A 10,362-nucleotide genomic window follows, 5' to 3' on the forward strand; every position below is an offset into this window, starting at 1 on the left:
ATCTTTTTGATCCAGGGTTGTGATAGGAACCATCATGTTACAAAGAGGTGGTAGATCTATGCCTGCTTTTAATGATTCTCTGGCCTCTCTCAACCTATGGCTGTCACTTCTCTTATCCTTTTTTGGCTGTCCCTTAACAGTATATTCTAACCTCTGTAAAATAGAAATTGAAAGTACTAACCTCATTGTTCTGTGAAACCTCTTAAAAAAGAGAATGCCCAGCACTAAGGTGGGCTCTCAGGGGCATCAAACTCCCAAAAGTTCCTCCCTGTTCTTTGATATAGTTCATTGTCATCTGTCATGGGCTGAGGAACCAGTGAACCAGTGAACTAAGAACAAGTGTACAAAGTCCATAGGCCAGGTGAGGGCCTAGATGGTAAAGTGCATGCACTTTGTTACCACCATTGCTGACTTCCAATCCAAGTAAGGACTGACTGAGTGAGCAGTTCCAAAACCCCTGAGCTCATGGTTCCCTGTGGCTATCTCCTGTGTACTTCTATCATGACCAGGGCTTGGGAAAGGGCTTCTCAATTCCCTCTGCCACACTTACAACAGTGTGAGGGATGCACCAGAGGCCAAAGACGGAGTGACTAGCTCTGGGGAGTAAGTGGGGGACATTAACAAAACTATCTCAAATTTGGTGCCATTTGCTCTTGGGGAAGAGAGGTGGAACCCCAGCAAGACCAGCAGTTATAAGGCAAACAATAGGCCTGGTTCTCAGTACTGGTAATGATCAGGCTTGAAGGGGCCATCACGGGACAAGCCCAGGTACTGGGCCTGCTTCTCAGTCAGTTTGGTCAGCTTCACATTCAGCTTACCCAGGTGGGCTTCAGCCGCTGCATCATCCAGCTTCTTGGGCAGGAAGTGGACCCCAACAGAATATTTGTCTGGGTGGGTCCACAACTCTATCTGTGCCAGCACTTGGTTGGTGAATGAGTTGCTCATCACAAAGTTGGGATGACCCATGGCACAGCCCAGGTTGACCAGCCAGCCCTCAGCCAACAGGATGATATGATGCCCATTTTTCAGCCAGTAGTGGTCCACCTGGGGCTTGATGTTCACCTTCTCCACAGCATTTTTGTTCAGCCACTTGACATCAATCTCCACGTCAAAGTGTCCAGTGTTACAGACGATAGAGTCATCTTTCATCTGCTCAAAGTGCCGGCCAAGGATGATGTCAGTACAGCCTGTGGTGGTGACAAATATGTTGCCCTCCTGACAGGCCTCATCCATAGTGGTCACCTCATAGCCCTCCATGGCAGCCTGCAGTGCATTGATGGGGTCGATCTCCGTGATGATGACACAGGCCCCAAAACCCCTCAGGGCCTGGGCACAACCTTTGCCCACATCGCCATAGCCTGCCACCACTGCCACCTTGCCTGCAATCATCACATCTGTAGCCCACTTGATGCCATCTGTAAGAGACTCCCGGCAGCCATACAGGTTGTCAAACTTGCTCTTGGTGACAGAGTCATCAACATTGATGGCAGGCACCTTCAGCTTCCCGTTGGCCATCATCTTGTATAGGTTGTGGACCCCCATTGTGGTCTCTTCAGAAATGCCTCGGATGCCTGACAGGAGCTGTGGGTACTTGGTGTGAATGAGGTTGGTGAGGTCGCCTCCGTCATCCAGAATCATGTTGAAGGGCCCGTCCTTGAAGTACAGCGTCTGCTCGATGCACCACAGGTACTCCTCATCCATTTCACCCTTCCAGGCATACACTGGAATGCCAGCCTTGGCAATTGCAGCAGCTGCATGGTCCTGGGTAGAGAGGATGTTGCAGCTGGACCACTGCACCTCTGCACCCAGGGCCACGAGGGTCTCAATGAGGACAGCTGTCTCCACAGTCATGTGTAGTTAGCCAGCGATGCGGGTGCCCTTCAGTGGCTTAGAGGCCGAGTACATCTCCCTCATGCGCATCAGGCCTGGCATCTCATTCTCCGCAATGTCCAGGGCCTTGCGTCCCCAGGAGGCCAGGCTGATGTCAGCGACTTTGTAGGGCAGTTTGTCCAACATGCTGGCAGAATTTCCACACAGAGTGATGGACACAGACGAAGGGAGCTGGCCCTGGGGCTAGGGACTGGCACAGGAAGGGCGGTGCTGGGCAGGGCAGCTCAATCTATCTTATAGCTAGCAAAAAATTCATCCCAGAGTCTAACGAGAAAATATCTGTTAGGGTCCATTTCAATTTTGTTCTGAACTTTTCAGAAGCTAAGTACTAGCCATTTCAACAGTAGATGTTTAAATTTCATAAAATGTTATTTTATATCCAGCTATTTTATTTATCTGTGTAGTTAATTATTCCATAAGTAATTAGAGAAACACATTCAATAATATAATTTTTAAATATCTACCATGAATGTGAATCAGCTCCTGGATAGGTAAAAGTATAGGTTAAAAAAAAACAAGACTATGTAATACAAACCAAAAAGAGTGACTAGATCAGTTACCTTTTAATGTTGTTGGTGGTAATTTAATTTCCTCTAATTTAACCTCAAATTTTGCTCTGAGCTTCCCAACAGCCAAAGGAAAAATGGTAACATAGTCAGTTACATCATTCTCAAATGTCAAAGTATCCTAGTCCTTTAAAAGAATTCTCTTCATGGCACTAAATGTTAAATGAGTATATAGGGAATTCTGAGCACTGTAGTAAAATGTCTTCCTTGTACCCATTTCTATGGGAAACGCAATTGTAAGATCCTTGTAACTGTTTTTTTAGGGTGTATTTTATACACACTGAAATAATTGAAGAACTATAATTAAAAGAAAATTGATAAAGACTCTATGAGGAGCCAAATAAAATGTTGCAAGTATGTGGCAGTCTTATGATTTAATTTGATCCTAAGACAAAGTTTTAAGTACCTTGATAAATGCTTAGACTGTAAATCCTTCAAATAATCTGTTTATTTCTTCACTCACGCTTTTGATAGTGTTTCATAGTCTTTCATTCAATTCTTTCAACAACCTGAGATAATGTTCTTATTCCCACTAAATTACATTTGAGGAAGTGGAAGCTCAGAGGAGTGAAATGCTTTGTTGAAGGTCAGCCAGTAAATGACTTGGAAGGAACTCAAACACAGGTGTTCTGATTCCAGATTAACAAACTGCATTTGTTAAGTACCTGTTGTGTGCTAGGCAGTGCTCTTGGGGCTGGGGATAGATAGTTGAATAAAATGTAATCCCTGTTCTCAGAGAGCTGGTGGGAAAAACAGATAAAGACGTAATTTTCTATAACTTAGGCAACACTCTGTGCTTTCACTATGCTGGTGCAATACCAGTAGTTGTACAGGAGATAGTTTGGGAATATAAGATTATTGCATAAGAATAAATATTTCTGATGTCTCTCCCAGATCATGTTCTACATTATAGGACATGATTTTAGATAAAAATGCTGCAAGTGTTGAGAGAAACACAGATAAAAAAAGACTGGAGAAATGATCGCTTCGTGGAGTTGCTGAGCCTCTTTTGGAATAATCAGAAGGAAGAGGGAAAGATATTCCATTTATTCCCAGGATTATAATAACTATTCTTGGCTATACTGTGGAATAGCATCTGGTGACAAAATGTGGTTCTGATGAAGAAAGATTTCAAAAGCAGGTGGGAATATCTTGGCCCAAATATTTTGAATCCACCTTGGTGCTGGTGGTAATTTTACATAAAATGACAAAGTCATGGGTCCCCTACCCTGGAAATGGTTCAGTGGAAACTGGATGACTGTCTGCAAGAAAATCCAGGAAGCTGGGCCTAGCATCAGTTGTTTTTACTCATGGTTTGTAAATAAAAAAATTATTTCAAATCAAATTTCACATGAAACTGAATATAGGTACACCTTGAAGATACTGCAGGTTTGGTTCCAGACCATCATGAGAAAGCAAGTCAAATGAATTTTTTGGTTTCCCAGTGCATATAAAGGTTATCTTTACGCTATATGGTAGTTTATTAGTGTGCAACTGCATTACGTCTAAAAAACCAATGTACATACCTTAATTTAAAAATAATTTATTGCTAAAAATCACTAGCTATCATTTAAGCTTTCGGTGACTCATAATCTTCTGCTGGTGGAGGATCTTGCCTTGATGTTGTTGGTTGCTGGCTGATCAGGATGGTGGTTACTGAAGTTTGGGGGGGTTGTAGCAATTTCTTAAAATAAAACAACAATGAAGTTTGCCATATCAATGGACTTTTCCTTTCATGAACAATTTTTCTGTAGCATGGGATGCTATTTGATAGCATTTTACCCACAGTAGAACTTCTTTCAAAATTGGAGTCAATTCTACCAAACCCTGTCATTGCTTTATCAACTAAGTTTATGTGATATTCCACATTCTTTGTTGTCGTTTCAACAATCTTCCCAGCATTTTCACCAGGAATAGATTCCATTTCAAGAAACCACCTCCTTTGCTCAACCATAAGAAGCAACCCCTCATCCATTAAAACTTTATCATGAGATTGCAGCAATTCAAGTATAATAAAAGCGGAAGAGTTTGAAATATTGAGGGAATTACAAAAATGTGACACAGAGACGTGAAGTGAGCAAATGATTTTGGAAAAAATGGCACCAGTAGACTTGCTTCACGCAGGGTTGCCATAAAACTTTAATTTGTTAAAAAAAAAAAATGCAGTATCTGCAAAGCACAGTGAAATGAGGTCCTGTCTCTAGGACCTCCCCACTGACTATGCCTCCAGGTGATCATTGAAGCTTGATTTGAAAACAGGTCCCATCAATTCAAAGGGTCACTGTTCCTAGGACTTTACAAAATAAGAGACACCGGTTGTTTTATCTCAGATGGCTACTGAAGAGCATGCTATTAGAAGCCTTTCGGGAAGTACTAATAATCTACATTTTTTGTTCTTTTCTAGTTGGTCACCTCAGTGGTCCAAGTGCAGACAAAGCAGACAGACTCTGAGAGCTAGGATTAAAAAGAAAATAAAAAACAGCTCACAGTAGTGACCCCTCCCAAGAAAAGACCCAGCAATCTTCCAGCTACAGTAGCAGTAATCCCAAACCCACTACAGCATCTAATTGAAATATTGATTCTTCGGTTAGGTCTCTAACTTAAAATTCCAGAGCAGAGACCTCCCCACCACACAGACACCGCCTTTGCAGAATCACATCACAGAGCACATAGTGTTTCCTTAACATTAAGCTTCCCAGGGCTTTCATTTCAATTAGTCATAAAAAAAGATCAAGAAGGAAAGTATTGTCGGAAAGATTCCAGTCAGTGTTTTATTGCCTGAAACAGTTTTCAGGATTAACCATTTCATATCAGAAAGGGAATTCTGCAGAAAGTGCAGTGCTTTCTCCTTACAGAAAGGAAGCTATGGATAAAGCAAAGAATACAAAATCTACTTTCTTCTGTTTCTTATTCAACATGTTTTCATTAAATAATCTCATTTATGGCACTAAAATTTTTCTGAACAAACACGCAATATATGCCAAAAAAATATCGCAAATCCAACTTTTGCTATCTTTATATTTCCATTTAGGTTCCCAGAGCAACAAAATCCCTTGACATTATTATCTCTTCCGAATACTAATTATGTCACCACAACTGTGTGTCTGCTAATCTTCCAGAAATAATGTGAGAATTACAGGGATGCAACAGGAATAGAATGGAATTAGAAACATATTTTGTGAATTTGTCAAAACTAACAGCTTTCTAAGAGTGGTAAAGTGCACATCCAAAAAATTCTTTCATAAAAGGACAAATTCCCACAATGAAGATAAATGATGACTCTTAATACTACACTTGGAGCACAGAACACTAGCTAGAGCAAGGCCAGCATGCTGTGGTTTCTTTTATTCTTACAAGAAACTTAGTTCATGGTACCTAGGATTTTCAACTCAGAGCACCAGCTTCAACTCCAGATAAAGCCCTGTTTTTAATCATGCTTATTGTGCCTGGTTCCCAAGAGAATAACAATGAAGGTGAAACCTTTCCAGTAGGGAGGAGAATATACTTACTCTGGGAATGGGGATGTAATCCTTCCCTCTGAAGGAAAGAAAATGTTTATTATAGCACACTGTCTGCCACCTCTTCAGTCTCAAATAGTTCTTGAATGTATGAATGACAGTATCATCACACTCTGCTTATCCTGGGCTAAAAACAAGAGAATCATAAGCTGTTGTGCCTAAAGGTACTTTTACCATTAGCTCCTTCAGCCCTATTTTGCAGATGTACAAACCGAGGCCCAAAAAGTGATGGATTTATGAAAGGTGCATTCATGGTCACATAGGGCATAGGTATCTGAATTTATTTCCCAAATCTCTGATCAAGGCTCTTTCCTCTACTGCAGATGACAAAGTCCTACATTGTCTTCAAAATCAAGTCTTAGGGATGTCTCAGGGCATCTCCTTCCCACACCCTGGGCCACTGCAGGGTCCAGACACATATCACCTCTCTGGACACCAGCTGCAGGCTCTGTTGGTCTTGGGTATTCCAGTGTGGTCCTCGCAGATGTCTCCACACTACTCTCAGCTGTTTCAGCCATGTTCAAGAGGCTTTCTTCTCTATCCCATCAGTGGCACCCACTTGACCTCTCTGCCATACAGCATTACTGAACTGCCCATATGTAAAGTTGTGCTTGTGCATACACACACACACTCACACTCAGCACACTCACACACCCCATGCTGGTTCACCCACGTGTGACCTGAGTTTTGTGGTCTGCCTTGGCTGGGTTATTCTTCCCATCCATCTGACTGGTTCCATTCCACGCCATTGTTACCTCCCACTTCTGCTCCCCTTTCTTCCACACTCCACACCAGGCTTGGTTTAGGAACCCCTACTCTTAGGTCTCATGTTCCCAGGTATCTGTTATCTCTGCACTAAACTCAGACACATTACCTAAAACCCTTACATTGGTTTCCTAGATTCAGCTGGACCTGATTTCTCCCAATCATTTAACCAATGAACATGCAGGCATCATGTGAAAACTATGTCTGTTAACTTATAAATGTTAACACAAATAGGTGACAGGTAGTTAAGAGTGTTTAAGGCAACTTTGTGCACTTCTAGGCATCAATTACTGTATCTCTTTTTTACCTTAGTGAATTATTTTGAATACAGTACACCTGTGCTCTTTCTGATCCTCTCATAGGAAAACAGAAACTTTTGACATAATTCTGCTTCTATCTTTTCAAGATGTGAACAGACGTTTTTCCAAAGAAGACATCCAAATGGCCAACAGACACATGAAAAAGTGCTCAATATCACTCGGCATCAGGGAAATCCAAATCAAAACCTCAATGAGATACCACCTCACACCAGTCAGAATGGCTAAAATTAACAAGTCAGGAAATGACAGGTGTTGGCGAGGATGCGGAAAAAGGGGAACCCTCCTACACTGTTGGTGGGAATGCAAGATGATGCAGCCACTCTGGAAAACAGTATGGGGGTTCCTCAGAAAGTTGAAAATAGAGCTACCCTACAACCCAGCAATTGCACTACTGGGTATTTACCCCAAAGATACAAATGTAGTGATCCGAATTGGTATGTGCACCCCAATGTTTATAGCAGCAATGTCCACAATAGCCAAACTATGGAAAGAGCCAAGATGTCCATCAACAGATGAATGGATAAAGAAGATGTGGTATATATGTACAATGGAATATTATGCAGCCATCAAAAAAATGAAATCTTGCCATTTGCAACGACATGGATGGAACTAGAGGGTATTATGCTAAGCAAAATAAGAATTAGAGAAAGACATGAATCATATGATCTCACTGATATGAGGAATTCTTAATCTCAGGAAACAAACTGAGGGTTGCTGGAGTGGTGGGGGGTGGGAGGGATGGGGTGGCTGGGTGATAGACATTGGGGAGGGTATGTGTTATGCTGAGTGTTGTGAATTGTGTAAGACTGATGAATCACAGACCTGTACCTCTGAAACAAATAATACATTATATGTTAAAAAAAAAAAAAGATAGTAGGAAGGGAAAAATGAAGGGGGGGGAATCGTAGGGGGAGACGAACCATGAGAGACTATGGACTCTGAGGAACAAACTGAGGGTTCTAGAGGGGAGGGGGGTGGGAGGATGGGTTAGTCTGGTGATGGGTATTAAAGAGGGCACGTATTGAATGGAGCACTGGGTGTTATATATAAACAATGAATCATGGAACATTACATCAAAAACTAATGATGTAATGTATGGTGATTAACATAACATAATAAAATTTTAAAAATAGACAGAAAAAAAACAATGTTAGTTATGGACAGCTATGTGTTTTTCCTTAAGGAGTTCTATCACTTGACTCACAAAATGCCGTACCTGAGAAGAATGAAATTCTTAATTGTGTTTGCAATGAAATGTATGAATAAATAAATAGAGCACATTAATATTGTATTAATAGCTACGAGTGTCTTCTAGAAGAGTGTGTGCTATGCCAAGTGCAGCTGGTTGTATTATAAGTATCTTTTTATATGTCTGTTTCCCACACTTGATTCCAGGCTAATTGTCTGATTCAGATTGTGTGGCCAGAGCCCAGCATAGTATCTGGCACATGATAAAAACTCAATACTTTTGGAATGAAACATTTATGTAGTCCTAAGCTCTCTGTGAAACCTTGGCTAAGTGGATATTTCCCCATGAACTACTTTTCCTTATATTCCTTACCAAAAGTCAGTCTACACTTAAATTCAATACACAATATATTGCCAAAAAAGTTTGTCCCCTATAATTTTGTCTCATTGCCTACATCTGCCCTCTAATACCAAAACAGAATAACCCTGATCACTCTTCCAGATATTTGAAGACTGTGATTACTCCGCTGAATCTGCATGTCTCCGGGCTAACATTTCCCTGTTCTTCAATCATTTTCAGACACTATCATTAGGGCTTAACTCTTGTAAGCACACTCTGCAGGTGGTCAATTTCCCACTTAAGTTGTGTCCCCCAGGACTGCACACAGCATTGCCTGGAATGTTTGGCCAGACCAAAGTTCAGGGAGGTTGTCACCTCCTTTGATTTTGATGACATATCTATCTCTCTTAATGAGGTCCAAGTGTATCAGCTTTTTAAATAGCAACTAAACTATAATCATAACACCTCCATAGCCACACTTTCCCAATATCCTATCTGAAGAAGAGACATTCCTCCCACTATTCAAATCAATCCCTCCCCCTTGAACTTTTAGCCCTATCTCATTCTGCCTTTCCAAGGATGTTACACCATCACCTACAGGCCCTCTTACTTTCTATGCAACCTCTTCCTACCTAAAGTGTCTTCCCAGTAGCTTTAAACATTCTCAGTCTCTCATCTCACACACACAGACACACAGACACAGACACAGAGACACACACACACACTCTTCAATATTGTGTTTCCACCCTCATCACTTCTCCCAAATTCCCTTACCAAGGCCATATATGACTTTCATTTTACTAAATCCAAAGGACAATATTAGCCTTCCATTTTTAATTCTTTGCTTCATTTGACTGTTGACTACTTGACAACTCCTTCTTAAAATACTTTGTTTCCTTAGCCTCCATGATGTTTGTCTTTCTGGTTTTCCTTCCATTTCCCTTTGTGGTTCCTGTTTCTCAGCTCATCCTTCAAACGTCTGTGTCCCCTAAGTCTTACCTTTAGCCTCTTCTCTTATCACCTCTCCCTAGAAAATGGCATCACCTTCTATTATTTTAACTACCATCTAAAATCTGATGTCTCCCAAATTCTATCTCCATTCCAGATCTTTCTCCTAAGCTATAGACTTAAAAAAAAAAGAGTATGCCCTCTACTCATGATTTGTGCAGGGACATTTCTTCTTTTTTTTTTTAATGTTTTATTTATTCATTCATGAGAGTCAGAGAGAGAGAGGCAGAGGCAGAGGGAGAAGCAGGCTCCCCGCCTAGCAGGGAGCCCGACGTGAGACTCGATTCCAGGACCCTGGGATCATGACCCGAGCCGAAGGCAGATGCTTAACCATCTGAGCCACCCAGGTGCCCCTGCGCAGGGACATTTCTTGAGTCCCTCCAACTCCACACCAGCAAGCTCAACTCAACTGTCTCTACTACTGTCTCCTCCTCTTGTCCTTCATTCTGTAAAAGCCAGGATTGGCCACCCAGTGTTCTCCAAGAGGCCTACAGGTGAGATAGGATGTAGTCAAATATAACTTGGTGAACAGGCCCAAGTCAGGTACAACAAGGCAATGGTCTTATTTTTGCTCCATCACTGAAATCAACCACTGCTGCTTAGACCTCCCTTCTTTGCCCTTCCTCAGAGCCCATTTTGAGTACCCTGAGCATCTTTTGCACCATTTTCAATTACAAGAGCAATCACACTGAGCTCTTGTTGACTCACTTTTAAGTTCAGTCTTTTTAAAATCACAACTTCAATTTCTCACCCAGTTTAAATCTTCT

General features: G+C 41.5%; 1 protein-coding gene across 1 annotated transcript; it reads right to left on the minus strand.

Moving 5' to 3' along the window:
- Window positions 1-715: 715 nt before the first annotated feature.
- Window positions 716-2,016, minus strand: LOC116627594 (adenosylhomocysteinase-like). The gene is given in 1 exon segment (XM_032397430.1): window positions 716-2,016. A coding segment is annotated over 1 exon segment (1,299 nt). The 3' UTR covers window positions 716-717.
- Window positions 2,017-10,362: the final 8,346 nt, after the last annotated feature.

Source organism: Phoca vitulina, unplaced genomic scaffold (genome assembly GCF_004348235.1).
Source record: "Phoca vitulina isolate PV1807 unplaced genomic scaffold, GSC_HSeal_1.0 scaffold3, whole genome shotgun sequence".
NCBI classification, from domain to species: domain Eukaryota; kingdom Metazoa; phylum Chordata; class Mammalia; order Carnivora; family Phocidae; genus Phoca; species Phoca vitulina.